Source organism: Mastomys coucha, unplaced genomic scaffold, assembly GCF_008632895.1.
Source record: "Mastomys coucha isolate ucsf_1 unplaced genomic scaffold, UCSF_Mcou_1 pScaffold9, whole genome shotgun sequence".
In the NCBI taxonomy this organism is placed as follows: domain Eukaryota; kingdom Metazoa; phylum Chordata; class Mammalia; order Rodentia; family Muridae; genus Mastomys; species Mastomys coucha.
The window spans coordinates 27,267,427-27,285,589 of NW_022196915.1; the positions used below are offsets into that span (position 1 = coordinate 27,267,427).

General features: G+C 40.9%; 1 protein-coding gene across 3 annotated transcripts in view; it reads right to left on the bottom strand.

Moving 5' to 3' along the window:
* Window positions 1-5,819: 5,819 nt before the first annotated feature.
* Window positions 5,820-18,163, bottom strand: part of Sh2d4b (SH2 domain containing 4B) — an 81,886-nt gene continuing 69,542 nt past the window's right edge. For 2 of the 3 annotated variants that reach the window (XM_031362835.1, XM_031362832.1), the window contains exons 7-8: window positions 13,217-13,437; window positions 5,820-8,600 (exon numbers count right to left, since the gene is read on the bottom strand). In XM_031362835.1, the coding sequence (XP_031218695.1) occupies window positions 8,508-8,600; window positions 13,217-13,437 (314 nt within the window). In that variant the 3' untranslated portion in view covers window positions 5,820-8,507. The remainder of the gene's footprint in view (window positions 8,601-13,216; window positions 13,438-18,163) is intronic. The other variant, XM_031362834.1, reaches the window with a different exon arrangement.

Genomic DNA, 18,163 nt, shown 5'->3' on the forward strand with positions numbered 1-18,163 from the left:
ATTTCCAATCCTAACAACAAAAATAATAGGAAGCAAAAATTACCTTTCCTTAAAATCTATTAATATCAATGGACTCAATTCCCCAATAAAAAGACATAGACTATCAGACTGGGTACGTAAACAGGACCCAACATTTTATTGCATACAGGAAACCCACCTGAGTGACAAAGACAGACACTACCTTAGAATAAAAGGATGGAAAACAATTCTCCAAGCAAATGGTCCCAAGAAAAAAGCTGGAGTAGCCATTCTAATATTTAATAAAATCAACTTTTACCCTAAAGTGATCAAAAAAGATAAGGAGGGACAGTTCATATTCATCAAAGGTATGATCTACCAAGAGGAACTTTAATTCTGAACCTCTATGCTCCAAATGCAAGGGCATCTACATTCATAAAAGAAATGTTACTAAAGCTCAAAGCACACATTGCACTGCACACAATAATAGTGTGAGATTTCAACACCCCACTCTCTGCAATGGACAGATCATGGAAACAGAAAATAAACAAAGACACAGTAAGACTAACAGAAGTTATGAAACAGATGGATTTAAAGATATCTATAGAACTTTTTATCCTAAAACAAAAGGGAATACCTTCTTCTCAGCACCTCATGATACCTTCTCCAAAATTGACCATATAATTGGTCACAGATCAGGCCTCAACAGATACAAGAAGATTGAAATAATTCCTTGCATCCTATCAGATCACCATGGACTAAGGCTGCTCCTCAATAACAACACAAACAATGGAATGCCCACACACACGTGGAAGCTCTACAACACTCTACTAAATGACAACTTGGTCAAGGAAGAAATAAATAAAGAAATTAAAGACTTTCTAGAGTTTAATGAAAATGAAGCCACAACATACCCAAACTTATGGGACACAATGAAAGCAGTCCTAAGAGGAAAACTCATAGCTTTAAGTGCCTACAAAAAGAAACTAGAGAGAGCATATACCAGCAATTTGACAGCACATCTGAAAGCTCTAGAACAAAAATAACCAAATTCACCAAAGAGGAGTCAAAGGCAGGAAATAATCAAACTCAGGGCCGAAATCAACCAAATAGAAACAAAAAGAACTATACAAAGAATCAACCAAAGCAGGAGCTGGATCTTTGAGAAAATCAACAAAATATGGGACCGTTTGCAACTCTGACTTTCAGTAGCAGCTTGGAATTTTAAAATATGGTGAGGCCCTTCTCTGCTGTGAAGGGCCTGACAATCAGCCAGGGGGGAAGTCCTGTTAAAAACCGGAAACTCAGTGTGGTGGTTTTCTCCCTTTTCTTTCTCCTTTGGTTTATAATGATATTGACATAGCAATACAAGATAAAATCTGTGTATATAAAAAAAAACAATGAATTTATGAAATTCTTGGGGAAATGGATGGACCTGGAGAATATCATCCTGAGTGAGGTAACCCAATCACAAAAGAACACACATGCTATGCATTCTCTGATAAGTGGATATTAGCCTAGAAGATCAGAATACACAAAGTACAAACCACAAACCATAAGAAACTCAAGAAGAAGGAAGACCAAAGTGTGGAGATACTTTGTTCCTTCTTAAAAGGGGGAACAAAATACCCATGGAAGTAGTTGTAGAGACAAACTATGGAGCAGAGACTGAAGGAAGGACAATTCAGAGACTGCTCCACCTGGGAATCCTTCCCATATTCAATTATCAAATCTAGACACCATTGTGAATGCCAGCAGGTGCTGGCTGACAGGAACCTGATTTAGCTATCTCCTGAGAGGCTCTGACAGTACCCAACTAATACAGAAGTAGAGGCTCACAGCCATCCATTGAACTAAGTACAGGGTCCCCAATGAAGGAAGTAGAGAAGGGGCCCAAGGAGCTGAAGGGTTTGCAGCCCCTTAAGACGAACAACAGTATGAACTAACTAGTACCCCTCAGAGCTCCCAGGTATTAAAACTCCAACCAAAGAGTACAAATGGGGGTACTAGTTAGAGGATGGCCAAGTAGGTCATCAATGGGAGGAGAGGCCCTTGGCCCTGTGAAGGTATATGCCCCAGTGTAGGGGGAATGCCAGGGCCAGTAAGCAGGAGGGGGTAGGATGGTGAACAGGGAGAGGGGAGAGGGATATGGGATTGTTTTATTTTTTTTTTTTTTTGGAGGAGAACCTGAGAAATGATATATTGTAAATAAAGAAAACATCTAATAAAAAATAAAATAAAAAATAAAAGATACACAGTATGAAAAAATTAAGAATATTATAACAAGTGTCAAAAATCCACACCTATATTCAAATTCATGTTATCCACATTAAACAAAATATAAAAGTTGCCCACATGACCATGGACAGACAAATGGATAAATAAAATAAGCTGTATGCATCAGATGGGATGTTGTGTACCTAAAAAAGACATTCTGATTCATCTACAACATGAATGCCCTTTAAAGGTATAAATGCTAACTGAAATGTGACACCCAGAAAAATACAAATACTGCATGATTCTACTTAAAGTCACAGACTTGTAAAGGCAAGAAGCAGAATGGCAGGTGTCAAGGGCTGGGGGTTTAAGAGCATACCAGAGATTTAACAGCATACCAGATGCCATTGAAATGGGGTAAATGGCAAGGCTGTGGACATGGCTCAATGGGAGAAAATACTTGCTTACAAGGATAAGGTGAGTTTAAATCCGTAGCACTCACCTAAAAAGTCAGGCATGGCTCCACATGTCTATAGCCCCAACACTGAGGGTTGGAGACCGGTGAATCCTGAGAGCTCAGTGGATGGCCAGCTTAGGCAAAATGGTGGTTTTCTGGTTCAATGAGTGGCCTTGATTCAAGGCAATATGGCAGATAGCTAAAGAGAGAGATACTCAATGTCCTGCTCTGCCCTCTGTGTAAAACAGAGGATGTGAATAGTAAATACAAATACATTTTATCTCAATTATTTAAAAAGTCATGTGACATTCCAGTTGGCTAGACTGAGGTCCGAAGGAAAACAGCAGTATGCATGAGCTGGTTAGCATGGGCTCCAGTCCCTACTACGGGCTAGGGAACCACACTAGCTGTACTCCAGAGATATGATTTATGTTTCAATGCTCAGTTTCCCCATCTTGGCTTGTTAACAAAACTGCTTTTGACTCCCATCTCACCTGCTTGTTTGCTTATTGTTTGTCCTACAAGTATAACAATAATTTTGGGTTTCTTAATTCAAGGCAGGAAACATTCCCAACCTGGGGTTTTCTATTATAAGGGTCCTTTAAGCTTAAAGTAGGTCTTTGAAATCTGTATAACCTGTTTTTGCTAGTCCTTAAAAAAAAATGAATTCTACATTGACTGTTCAAGGTATCTTAAAATATACATACACACACGACATTTCCTGATACCCATGACCTCACAGACTGGAGGGCAAAATACACAAGGCACAGTTACCTGCACCCTAAGTTACTCTATAACTAAGTAAAGTGTCTACATAAACATGGCACTGCTTGCTTATATTTGATTAGAATCCTTGGACAAGAAAAATGATCTCCTTTATGATTATTAGACCTGAGCCATAACCCAACATTCAGATGGAGAGGCTATTACAAAATTTAACGCATTTACTTAGGTTTCTTTGAAGCATAAATTGTAGCATTAGGATCCTTTCAAAGTGCTGTGGTTTAGAAATTTCCCCCAGAGGCCTACAAATTAAAGACTTGGTCCTTAGCCTGCACACTACTGGAAAAGGGCAAACCCTTTAAGAGAAAAAATCTAGTGGAAGGAAGATGGGTATGCCTTTGAGGGAATTATTGGATTTCCTGGCCACTTTCCACTCTGTTTCCTAGCTGCCCTGAGTTAAATAAGGCTCTGCCACATTTTTATTTCTGCCACTCTGTACTGTGCCATCCCAGGGGCAAAGCAACAGGTCTAAGTGACCACGGTCTGAAAGTCCCCAAGGCCCCAGGCTATCACCGTCACATAGCCTTCTAAAGAATCACTCTCTCCCTACCCTCTTTTTAGCTCATGAACCCTTAAATGGCCCCTAAGTATACCTGCCATGCAGAAATCTCCAAGAATCTGCACCCCAATCTGCCCTTTAATTCCCTGAAATTTATCTTCCATTAAGATGCATATTGTTTTTTACAGCTTCTCTTTCTAGTTATAGATTGTAAATTTTCCTTCTGCTGAGTCTTGGAGCTGACTGACTGTTTTTCATTATATTTGTAAGGCTTGGGGGGGTAAGAAAAGGAGGCCATTCCTTTATTTGAGAATTCTGACATTTATTAGCATAATAAAACTCTCAAGATGAAATTGCAGTTTTCCAGACAGTAATTTCATTTGCAGGACAACTTACAAGGAATTTATTTGAAAGCCAGGTAAAACCTAAAATATATGAAACGTACAGAAAGTGCAGGCCCCAAATAAAATGAAATAAATGGGTTAGGGATGGAAAACTCAGTGTGATCTCTCCCATATTAATTAACAGGCAACAGGGACCACCATCCAGGATGTCAAGTTGTTCAACCCATCCTGGACTCCTTTCAAAGCTGTTGTTTGGAACTTTCTTCCAGTGTGTGGGGAAACATCTCGTGGAATCCCCTGACACAGCACTGCTTGGCAGGAAGCTGCCACTGTGTGGCTGTGGATAGCAAGGTCTTTCATTTGTACAGAGATTCCCTATTTGTCACTCAGCCAGAAAACGCTAATGATGTACACATTTTTAAAAATCTTATTTCCGGTTATACAGAGGTTTAGTGAGATCGAGTGGCCTGAACAAATTCACATAGCTGATACAGAACAAAATCAGAACGAGAGTGGGTCTTCTAAGCCCTGGTAGAATCTATGTAATTAGAATAGAATTTGGCTATGGCTTGAGAGTTCATAGAGTTCAGAAAGCAGGATCCCTCCATCATCACATCATTTCATTCATGCAGTGATACTGGCTGATGGAGGGGAGCTATGGAACTGATACATAAACCCATTATTATCTAATGTATTGGGGCCAGTTGTGATGATACACACCTGTCATCCTAGCATTTAGGAAACTAACACAAGAAGGTCATGAATTCAGAACTAAACCTAAACTAATGATTTCCAAGACAGCCTGAGCTACATGGGAAGAGCCTGACTCAAGTTACAAAAGGTCAGAATATATATTTGTATAGAAGGCACTTACCTTGAGTTCCCAAGAGGTAAAAACTAAATAAGATAGCTACTAAGCTCCAGAGTGGCATCCCAGAAGAACTTTCCAGAGAGGGAAAAGACAGAAAATGAGTGACAACAGGGGTGTTGGTAGATCTGGCTATGCCATCTTGCATTACTGTCTTCTAAGAGGCTACATCAAGAGTTGTCTTTCATCCAGGAGGATAAAAGAAGTGATTGACCAACATGAGCATCCCAGTGACCCATAGGGTTCACTGTAGCAACAGGGGATAAATATAGGGTAACTTTTTTTGCTGAAAGGAGGAGGGGAACCAAAAAGGGAGTCAAGCATAGTGGTACTCACATATATTCCCAGCACATGAGAAGTGGAGACAGGAAGATCACAAGTTGAACATAGTGAGTTTAAGGTTACCTTGCATTATGAGACCCTGTTGTGGATGGGCCTGGTACTGTTTGTATTTTGATGCTAATTCCACTCTCCTGGAAGGGGCTACAGACAAGGAGTAAGTCACATACCCAAGTGACTTCTTGTGAACTAGTCTCCTAATGAATAAAGAAGCCAAACACTGGGCGAGAAGGTGGGACTTCCAGGAAGATGGAGGAGAGAGTTCGGGCATTTTGCATGGGGATATTGTGAGGACCAGATGTAGCTACAAGTGTCTCCCAGTTTTAATGGCGGATCAGTCAGGATTCACCACTGGAGGATTTAGATTTAATAAGGCTTACAAGATTAGGATTTTAGTTGCTGAACCCAATGACTGAGTGACTGTCATTTCTGAACTAAGTTTGTGTTGTGTTTTCCTTCACGCATTGTCTTGTTAAGGTTCAAGAGAGAAAGGTATGGCGGCAAAGCGTGGGTTTGACTGAGATGGACCACCAAGGCCATGGGGCATTTAAAGCACAGGGATGGTGTGGTAGCAACCTGCCAGTGGGAACTTAGCCAGCTGGGTGGAGAGATTTTGGAGTACTGAGTCAGAGTCTCCATGAGATAAAAACAGGTTGGCCATTGGCTACCAGTGCATGGCTGGCCAGGCTGCTAGGGCAGAAAGTTGCTGGTGCAAGGGGCAGGGTATGCTGATCTTTTTTAATATTTCCCACAACAAGACCCTATCTCAAAAAGCAAGAAAAAAAGAAAAGGTTGAAGAAGGACAACTGGGGTACTCAGGTTGAGATATTCTGAGCCCATTGACAAGTCTAGAAAATTTGGGCCAATGTGTCACAAGGATCCTTGTGATATGATGTACTAAGAATATGTATTCTTGCCCCCAAATTCAATCTCAGTCAAGTCAGGAAATATGAAATAGAGCCAGTACAGAAATAACAACAGGAAACAATAAGGCAAGTCCAGAACACAGATCATCTTACAGAACTCTAATTTATACAACCAGTCAGGGGCCGAGTATCATCAGGGACTTAAGAGCATACCAGATGCTACATGTAAGTCTTGTTAGGACTCTAACAGAAGAAACTAACTATAAAAGATGCTTTCTGGTCCTACCCCAGAGCTATTAGTAGTTGGTAGTTTCTGGGGAAGACAGAGTCACTCTCCTTTGGAGATGTGACCACTAGTAAGGTTTCTATGGTGCAGATAAAGGTCACACTCATGCTCATATGGCAGCATTAATTGTACCTATGAGTTATTTTTCTATGAATACATGATATTGAGAGTATACTGGTATAGATCTGGGGATTAGGGTGGGTAAGGGGAACAGTAAATATCATTTTTCATTGTAGAGATGTATGAATTCTCAAGAATAAAGAAAAATCAGTTTAAAGGATAAAATAAATAAATGTTCCCAAAGTACCATGTGTGGCAAAGGCCCATTGTCATATGTACACATGAAGCAGAAGAATATGATCAATGCATGAAAGCAGAGTCCTTCACACAAAACCAGCTATAACAATAGCCATGAGGGTGGATGATGGCACAAGTGGCCAAGGATGCAAGAAACAGAAGAGCCAAGAGGTTGAGTGGAGAATAAAGACCTTATTCTCCTTAAGAGACAACTCTCAAAGCAGAAAGAATGGTTTCCTGGTGTTTCCAGAGTCCCTCTATTCTTTTATATATGCCAAACCCAGTGCTACAAGGGTTATAATGTCACAAAGTTTCAGAGTGTGGAGTGGAACCTGCAATCTTGCTGTGACATCTGCTATTTCTCTGTCTATCTCCATAAGGGAACAACACACTTATGCTTGAATTAGACACTGAAGTAGTTTGAATATGCTTGGTCCATTATTAGGAAGTACAGCCTTGTTAGAAGGAAGTGTCTCACTGCATGGCGAGGCATTTAGATCCTTCCCCTAGCTGACTAGAAGACAGTCTCTCCCCCAGTTGCCTTCAGATCAAGATACAGAACTCTTATCTCCTTCCCCCGAACCATGTCTGCTCGCAAGCTGTCATGCTTCCCATCACTATGACAACTGACTAAACCTCTGAAACCATAAGCCAGACACAATTAAATGTTTTACTTTATGAGTTGCTGAGTTCATGGTGTTTCTTTGCAGCAATAAAACCCTAAGATAGACTCCATTCTTGAGAGTTACCGAGTTACTGGGAGGTTATTCTCATTAATAGAAAGAACATGTTCAAATTAAGGAGGTGGAAGAATTAAAATGAAAAGATAGCTAAGCCTTTAAGTAGAGAGCACACAGGGAACATTCTAGAGAGCAAAGACCTGCCACATCAAGTATCTAAACACCACCCTTGGGTTTATAATCCATTCCAGATATCCTGCATATTCACATGGCATCATTACCTCAATTTGCAAAACCAGAGTCACATGTAAGATGAGACAGAAGAGAGAGGTAGAAGTACTTAAACAAAGCAGCCAGCACAACGTCAATCTCCTGTTCGAAAAGCCAAGCCTAACAACCTTGGGCAATGCCCATGATGATATCAACAAGTCCATGAACACGAGGAAAGATATAACATGTGTGTCTTCCATGTAATTAGTCACAAGCCTGCTTCTGTAAGTGATATACAAAATAATTTGCTAGAAACCATCAGTGTTGGGAGGTTTTCAGGAGAGCATTCACTCAACAAACACTTATTGAGTGCTGGCCCTATATTAAGCGGAAGGTTCGGCACTGGAATTGCTTTGGGTTACTAAAACACGACCCACTCACTCTAGGAGTTCAGCTTAGCCCAGCCATGACAGACAGGCCTCCAGAAACATCATTATTTGGGGTTCTGTCTTGAGCTTGGGAATGGGACCAGTCTCACAAATGCAGTCACATTTCATAGGGTGCATTCTGGAGGCTTACTAATACAATTGTTCATCTGAAGAATGGTGGATCTTCCAGAACTCCATGAGGCTTTGAGTTGGGATATTCTTAAACTCAGTTCAAAATCAGGATACTCAAAGGAGTCCAAAGAGGAGGGAAAAAATCATTCAAACAACAGATGATAGTCTGGTGGGCTATCCCTCTGTCCACAGGGTTCCTGTAGCAACTCTCCCCCGGAAACAGTGATGATTTCCTCCTAAAGGGAAAAGAGAAGAAAGGAAACCCAATTCAGATCAAGAAGAAATATAAACATTCATGGAGACTCAGGTAAAGAATGGTTAGAGAGAGAAAGTCTAAGGCCATGCATCTACCTCCCTTCACTCAACTTTCTAGAAATAAAAGGTAAGCCTCCCTTTTAAAAAGAAATGCATCTGTATAGTATGAGAAAATAAGAAGGAAGGTCACCAAGTAAAATGTGAAAAACAAACAGATTGTCTAAGAAGAAGCAGAAGCTGGAGACACATTAGGGACACAACTCCAAGTAAATGTTTGCCCCTGTTGCTGGTGAAACTGAGGAGATAAAAAGGACAGACATTGCCATACCCCTCAGAAAGCTATTATTTCTTAACTCCAAGCCTACAGCAGAAGACACTGGATTTGGGAAACATAAATTGTCTACACATGAATAAATTTGAGATTCAACGTTGGAAGACTGTCTCATTATTGAGGTATTTTAAAGACTACCTCAACTATAACAAAGATTCAAAACTCAGTAGTCCAACAGATTTCTAAGAAAATACTAAACTTATAAAGGAAACAAAAAAGAAGCTTTAAGAGATCTACATTATCTTTCTCAACAGGATAAGTCATCCATGAAACAAGAGTATGCTGTAATAAGAAAAAATGGGCATGCAATTGAAAAATATGACTGTTTAAATTAAAAATATTTTCAGCAGAATAGACATAACTAAAGAGCAATTTGGTAGATACAGAGATTGTAAGATCAAGAAAAAGATACCTAAAAATAGAAAATGGACCGTGAATAAAAAGAGACAATTTACAGGTGACTAACTGAATATAGCCATTAAATATATGAAAAGACACCTCAGCAGAGGCCATGAGAAAAATGCAAGCTAGACTATTGAGCTATTGCATCTGCCCATTTGATGAAGGAACAGCCTTCAAATAGTTCTGGCAGGAACATGAATTGGTTCCATGTTTTTGGAAGGCAATCTGGCAGGACTTCTGTAATTAAAATGTGCATACTTTTCTTTCCAGCAATTTCAGCTCAAGGAATCAATTCTGGAAAACACTACATACGTTTGCATAGTGACGAAGTAACATAAACTTAGTACAGAAGTCTCTGAAATGCTGTCCATGATCATGAAACAGAAGGTGGAAGGATGGGCACAAAAGGAGAATGAGTAATTAAGCGGAACCCTACACCCATACCAGGGAATCGTGGGATATACACTAGTGTGGAAATATCTGCCAGGCATATTTTTGAGACGGGTTCTAATGCATTGCAGGCTGGCCTTAAACTCACTATGTAGCTAAAGATGACCTTGAACATTTGACCCCCATTTCTTCCCCTTCTTGAATACTGAGATTACAGACTTACTTCTCCACTTATACACCCAGTTTATGTTGTGCTGACATTCAAATCCAAGGTTTTGTGCTAAGCAAGTATTCTAATAACTGATGTTTAGTCCCAACACCACCCAACCACATTTTACTAAGATGGTGCCTACTGCTGATTTTGAAATGCACTCTACACAGTGATACCTCCTTGAAACCTCACAGGGATATCATTGACCCACCCAACTGAAAAGGAAACTGAGTCACAAAAGTCTGAGCAGTGACCCAAAGCCATGCATAATAATGAAGTTGAGATTTAAACCTGACATTCTGATATCAGGTACCATGCCTTTAAATACTACCTTCTACAGTTTAATTAAATACAGCTTGAAGGTTAAATTGTTGAGTTATATGATGTAAAAATCACAAAACTATGTATTTTCTTATGAGCATAAATTTTTATATAACTGCCTAGCAAATAACACTACTAACTCAAGGTGGAAGATGTAATCAGGGGCTTGAAATCAGTTAAGCTGACATGACTAATATAATCATGAATTAATGGTGTAATTAAAAATTAATTTATCAAAACTGACCACCAGACCTCCATATGGGCATATATGATACCTTTGTGTGTAGGGCTTGAAGTGAAATTATTGATCTTCAAATTTTAAATTTGGAAGAATAATATTTGGAATGAATAAAGCCCTGCAGAGACATCTGGTGTGGCCTTCCTGTGTAGAACCTGCCCTAAAAACTGGGCACTGACCCTCTGATTGAAATACTGGTGTAGACAAAGAGCCATAGCCGCTGAAGTAGCATATTTTGAACAAGATAAACAAGCACTGGGGCTCAGAAGGAAGTACAAACTTCAAAGGAAGGCAGCTAGGGGCTTAACTCCTGACTGCAGCTGGTACCAGCCATTGGAACTTGGCCAAATGCCTTGGCCTCCCAGGCCTTGGTTTCCTGGTCTGTGAACAAGGTAAATGTGCTTCCATGACACAGGGGTCACCATGGTGTCACACATAAGGGCATGTGTGCTTGACCCAGAACAATGCTACCAGACTCCACACTCTCCCTTCCTTCCTCCTCTCTACTTCCTCCTTCCCCTGGCTGTTAGAAGATCAAAACAAATAGGGATCCACCCTCACCTAGTCTAGATCCACAGCAGTACTTTGAGCCCAGGCATCTGTGAATGAACAGTTTTCTCTTCTGTCTTTTCCTCTCTCTGCTTTTGGGGGAGGCGTGGTGGTAGTGGTAGTGATGGTGGTAGTGATGGTGGTGGTGGTGACGGTGGTGGTGGTGACGGTGGTGGTGGTGGTGGTGATGGTGGTGATGGTGGTGGTGGTGGTGGTGGTGTTATTTAAGTTGGTTGGAGGTTTCATTGTTGTTGTTGTTTATAGCCATGTAACCCAAGCAGTCCTTGAGCTGATGAGTCTCCTGCCTCAGTATCCAAGTGCTGGGATTACAGACATTTCCCAACATGCCTAGTTAGACAGGTGATTTTCTAGATACTCCATTCACAAGGCCTGTGGCCTTCTGTGGATGGATAAAATAAAGAAAGCAATATATAATCCAAGATACCCTGTTACAGCAAAATCCTAGTGCACGCAATTCTATGACACTTTCTACACCTGTGAGACTCAATTAGATATTGGAGCTGGAGTTCCCATAGCTTTATCCCAGAATCCCTCAGACCTTCCTTTCTTGTTGCTGAGATACAACTATTCTTGCAGTTATGACAACTGTATTAAAACGAAAGCTGCTTCTCACTATGACATATGTGAGACATTTGCAAGACAGCATGCGAGTCAACAGTGGGACAAATGGCAGAGAACTTGGCATAGGATCACAGGGTGCAATTATGAATACAATATTGTTTAAAGTCCACAAGACCTCAAATAAGCACTATGTGTATTCATCTTCTCAGTGTTATGGCTTTAATGTGTTCCCCAAAAGTATGTATTCCAGACATAATTACAATTTAACAGTTTTAAGGGATAAGACCCAGAAGAGGTAAATAGGTCATAAGGGCTCTGCCTCCACATGTGGATCAAAGCCACTGTCTCAAGAATAAGCTTCTTATTATAAAGTGACTTTGGCCTATGTGTGTGTGTGTGTGTGAGAGAGAGAGAGAGAGGGACAGAGAGAGAAACAGAGACAGAGACAGAGACAGACAGACAGACAGACAGAGAGGTGGTGGGGAGGGAGGGAGGGAGAGAAATGGGGGAAGGGGAGAAAGAGAGAGATGCATGCATGTGTATGTATACACAGAAGCAAGCTTATCTGTGCTTATAGGCAAGTATGAAGGGCAGGTGTCACTCTTCTGCTTAGTTTTCTAAGACAGAGCCTCTCCTCTGAACCTGGATCTTGCCAGCTTTAGCTACACTGACTGGTCAATGAGCCCTCACGATCTGCATGTCTCTATTATTGTACCCCCAAACCCAGCACTGCAGTACATAAGTATCCTGCCATGACTAGCTTCCATGTGGGTGTTGGGGATCTGAGCTCAGGTCTCATGCTCATACAACAATACTGTACCCACTGAGCCATCTCCAAAGATCCAGATGTGGTCCCCTCTTGCATTTTCACAGTCTCTTTTTCTCTCACCCTGCTTTGCTCTTCCACATTTTGCTAGGAGACGATGTAGTAAGGAAACCCTCCTTGAGTGACGGTCCCTCCATCTTGGACTTCTCAGACTCCAAAGGTATGAAAAATGGGTTTCTGTTCCTTATAAATTTTCCAATAGGATGTGCTCTATTGTAATGGCAACAAATGCAGGGGCCACTTAGGCTCAGTAGGACTAAATGACATGTCCAAGGACACACATGCCCCAAAGATAAAAACTAGTTCAGATAAGAACAGTGGTAACTCTACTGTGGAGATAAGTTGCTATGGCCATATGCTGATTCCTGCACTCCAGCTAGCTTTAAAACTGCTCTGGATAGGAATAATTCAGAGGGGTGCTCCTGGGGCTAAGAGAAGGACTTGGACAGAAAGCTGGCTGTCATCTCCTTGGGCTAACAACAGATAGCCGTGAGATTCTTAGAGAAGAGAAGCCTGGGAGTGGGATTACAGGTACACAGTGTCAGGTAAGGCAAAAGACAGGGGAAGACCATGAGCCCCAGAGCTGCCCTGGACAGCCAGTGGTCTCTTCTACCCCAGTATGCCATAGTTCTGGGACTCTACCGCCTTAGCTTGGAGCCTATACCTGATGCACTTGCTCTAGGCTTTCTTTAACTAAAGTTTATGCCAATTTCATGCCCAACTAACTCTTCAAAGAGGGTTGGTTACCTTGTGAAAATCAATGAGATCTGTTAGGGTGGCATGGCGATTAGGGTCCACTCCCAGAAAGCTGTAGAAGTCCCCAGAGGCATCCACAAGGAAGTGTTTGAAGCCTCTTTGCAGGCGGTAGGACAGGGTATAACCCCAGATCTTCTCACTGACCCGGACCAGAAATGCTCCCTCAGTCATATTCTCCAGAAGGTCTTCTGCATTCTCTCGGCTAATAATTCCTAATTCAAAAGAAGAAAATGAGAAGAAAAATATAAAAAAGCCTTAGTTCTGCATCTTCTTCTACTTCACTGACAAATCATCGACTACCCCTTTCTCTCTGGCTCACCTGACAGACCAGCCATGTTTTCTGGGGTGTGGGATGGAAAAAAAAAAAGGGCCTTGGGGAATTAGCTGGTCTCTGACTGCTGCTGCAAAAGTCTACTGACCCAGAACAACCAGCTATGAGGCTGGGAACAGCATTTCTACAGGGACCAGAGTGGACATGCTTTTATCCAAATTAAACCACACTAATTTGGATTAATTAGGTAAGCAAGGGATTACTAATGAACTGGAATTATAGCATCTATTGATTACAAATACTAGAGAGCCTTAAAGGCCCAGAGTTAATGACTAGCCAGAATGATGGAGGACCATGCCACATTGACCGGGTACAGTAGATAAAACCTAAATGGTGTCTTCCCCTAAGGAAGAAGGGTCCAAACTTGTGACATTGAAATACAAAATTGTCAGCAACAAAGCTCACTCTAAAATAATGCACAATCATAATGCCTGGAATATGTTTATAATTTTCTTCATAGCTGTTCTGAGGCACAAGTGGTCCCTGTATATAATCAAAGATTCCTCCAAATGTCTATGCACACTAAGCACAAGTTTTCTTAGTGGGTAAAATAATAAAACTCAAACAAGGACTAGAACCTTCTAAGGTACTTTGGCTTATGCCATGTAGTACCAGCAGAGTATAGAAGTCAGGTCTGTCTTTGGAATTACATATGCATTGGCAGCAACCCCTAGAAATGCTTTCCATGCATCTGCCTTCACCCACTTGACTGGGAGAAGGCAAGGATCTGGTAAGTCAAACTCTGAAGAACAGGGAGGTAAGGAGGAGAGAGGGAGCCATAAAAAGTATATTCATTCTTCAACACTTCCCCCAACCAAAGAATCTTTTGCCAAAACCTTAACTTCTCCAGTGTCCTTTGATATTTATGTGACTAAACCCAGATGCACTGTAGATCTCAAGTCCAATAAAAAGTTCCAAGTGTTTTTGGTTGGTTGGTTGGTTGGGTGGTTGGTTACTTGGTTTTGATCCTGGTAATAGTTATGGGTTTGCTGAGTCTTATCATCTTCTGCTGTTTTAGAAGAGCAATGAATTGTAACAAATCCCCCTCTGCACACCTACTGAACTACTTGACAAGGTATACACCCTTTAGGTTCCTTATGCCTGAGTCAGGGACAATGCACTCATACTACCAAATGCTGCTTTTGAAGACAGTCGACATGCTTAAGGGCTACTGCTTACATCCTCTCCCAAGACTAAGAACAAATGTCAACCAAGCTGACTAGCTCTCTCCAGCCAGGCACAGTAAGTGGGTAGTCCAGGAGATAGAGGAGAAGAAAGGCCTCACAGTAACAGAACAACTAAAGAAAGTACATTGTCCCATGAAGAGATGGACCAGAGAGAGATATCAGAAACACAGAAAAATCAGTTGTGATAGTTTTTTTTATTGGTTACTCTATTTATTTACTTTTCAAATGTTATCCCCCTTCCCAGTTTCCCCTCCGCATACCCCCTGTCCCACTCCCATTACCCCCTGCTTCTATGAGGATGCTCCCCTACCCACCTATTCACTCCCACCTCACCTCCCTAGGATTCCCCTACACTGGAGCTCACAGGACCAAGCCCTCCCTCCCACTGATGCCAGAAAAGGCCATCCTCTGCTACATATGTGGCTGGAGCCATAGGTCCCTCCAAGTATACTATTTGGTTGGTGGTTTAATCCCTGTAAGCTCCAGGGTTCTGGTTGGTTGATATTGTTGCTCTTCCTGTGGGGTTGCAAACCCCTTCAGCTCCTTCAGTCCTTCCCCTAACTCCTCCATTGGGGTCTCTGTGCTCAGTCCAATTGTTGGCTGTGAGCATCCGCATCTGCATTGGTCAGGCTTTGGAGTTGTAGTAGTTTTAATTGTCAACTTGACACAATGTAAAATTTCAAGAGACTATCTAGGTCAGACTAGCCTGTATGCATATCTGTATAGAACTGTCTTGAATGTTTTAACTTTATGATGGGAAGACACACCAGAAAAGTGGGCAGCACCATTCCCTAGTTTAGGGTCCTGGGTTGTGTAAAAGTAGAGAACTAGCTGAGCACTAAGCATGCAAACTTTTACTTATTTTGCTCTGGACTGTAGAAGTAATGTGACCAGGAACTTCAAGGTCCTAGCCCTGATTTACCCCCACAGTGACTGTAACCTGCATCTGTAAGCCAAATAAATACTTTATCCCCTAAACTGCTACCTATTCAGGCATTCTGTTACAAAAAATAGAAATGATTATAAAAGCAAAGCTGTGCATAAGTTAGGAGCTTCCTACCCTAGGAACTACATCACTTCTACATTTCTAAGTCGTGACATTGGTATCCAGTGCTCTCATCATGAGTTGTTTATAAACGGTTCCATTTTGAGGCATGACAACCAAAGAGTGTACTAAGGGCCATGAGAAACTCACTAACTGGACACACTATGACACCCATCTTGTCTAGTCTTCAATAACATCTTAATATCAACAGATTGTAACAGAGAATATAAAGGTTCAAGATTTCCCAAGGACATGGAAATGTTGAGGGTAGAGTCCGGACTTGGACTTGGGTCTTCTGACCTCCAAGTTCAGGGTTCTTTGTTCTACACCATGTTAACTCATATAGGGTAGAAATGCTAGCAAATACAATAAAAGGGAGATTAGGGTAGAATACATGGAGGCATTGGAGAGGAACAAGAAGTGTGGGTTGATAGCTTGGTAGAGTGTGTATAAACAGCAAGGGGAATAGTTGTAAGGTGTTAACAGGAAAACATGCATTGAAAGAGTAACAAGGTCTATTCATGGGTCACTCACATAAATGTAATGTTAAGGAAGTAGACAGAATCTCAGGAGGTTCAGAGACATGGAGGAAAAAACAGAAACTCTGGCAACTGTATATTCTAATCCTAGAAGGGAGGCAGTACTTAAAACTGAGTGGTTGAGAATCATCAAAGACATATGCTAACGTTGTGCAAAGATACTTAATATTCCCTTTGTCAACCATGGAAAATGAGCATATTCCTAATAAAGATCAAACAGGGTAACTTCTCAGTTGCAGTAATAGAAGCCATAGGAAATTAGATTAATATAGTCAGTGTGCTAAAAGCAAAACAACTACATTTAGTAAGACAATCTTTCAAGAAGGTGGGTACAACAGTCTTCCCCAGAAAAGTAACTTGAGGGAGTTGATTACTAAAAGATATATTTCAGAAAAAAAAAAAAGAAAAGAAAGAAAGAAAGAAAGAAACTATGCCCTGGGCAGAGAATGTGAGAATCCAGAAGGAATGGTAAGTACATGTTGTAGGTCAGTCTAAAAACAAACAAACAAACAAAACTAACATTACAGCACAACGAGAACAGACAAGAGTTTTTTAAGATCAATTATAGTAGATAATGAACATTCAGTACCTATACACCGTGGAATTTTATTCAGCTGTAAAGGAAAAAGAAATAACGGAATTTGCAAGAAGATGGATGGTTGGAAAATAAGTGAAGTAACCCAGACTCAAAAAGACAAATGTGTCTTTTTCCCACTCAAGTATGGATCCCAGCATCAAATCTTTACACGTGTTTAATTTGGAGTATCTGTAGAACCCAGAAACTAGAAATGAGCCATTCCTGCAGAGTGGGGAGAAAGATCTTAAAGGAAGAGGTATCCTATTTTGGTTTCTATTTTTCTGATAAACACTGTAACCAAAATCAATTTGAGAAGAAAGGTTTTATTGTTTTTACAGTTGCAGTATATCATTGTGGGAAGTCAGGGTAGGAAGGAACTTGAGGTGGGAATTGGAGGCAGAAACTGAACAAGGGCTTGGCCCCTGTGATTTGCCCAGCCTTCTTTCTTAGATCACCAAGAACCACTTAAATATGGGTAGCAATGCCCGCAGAGAGCTGGACCTTGTTTTACAGATTTGCTTACAGGCTAATCTGATGGAATCATTTCCTCAATTGAGATTTTTCTTCCCAAATAACTTTAGCTTGTGTCAAGTTGGCAGAAATCTAACCAGAACAGGAGGATAGTAGAAATTAAAAGATATTAGCAGAAAATGAATGAATAAAAACATTCAGCAAAGTATGAAAGACAAGATTAATTGAAAAGTAAATACATTGAGATTCCTTTCACATCACAGAACTAATAAAGTACTGATAAATTAACAGATAAGCAACAAATGGAAGAAAAGAAATAATAGGAAAAGCATTTGGGACCAGGATCCCACTTGGTGGAAGACAGGGCTTGCATAGCACACAGGGCTCCTCAAGATCGTTGTTGTATCCATTTCCTACTTGACCTCTACTTGACCTTATATTTTCTAGCTCTCAGTATGGTCAGTAAATAAATGTATGCTCCTTATAGATTACCCAGTTTCAGATAGCTGTCATAGCCATCCAAACAGACTATGACAACTTGCAATTATAGACAATGATGGGAACAAGACATTAGCACAAGACCTTCATGGCATAAGAGCCTACAGAGGAGGACAAAAACCTAACAGACAGATGGATCTAAGGATGCTCTGTAAGAATTAGAAAGCAAGAGGCTGACTCAATGAAACTGGAGAGCTAAACGTGACTATAAGAAGCTAAGGTGATAGAGAAAGGACCCAAGGAGCTGAAGGGTTTGCAGCCCCTTAGGACGAACAACAATATGAACTAAC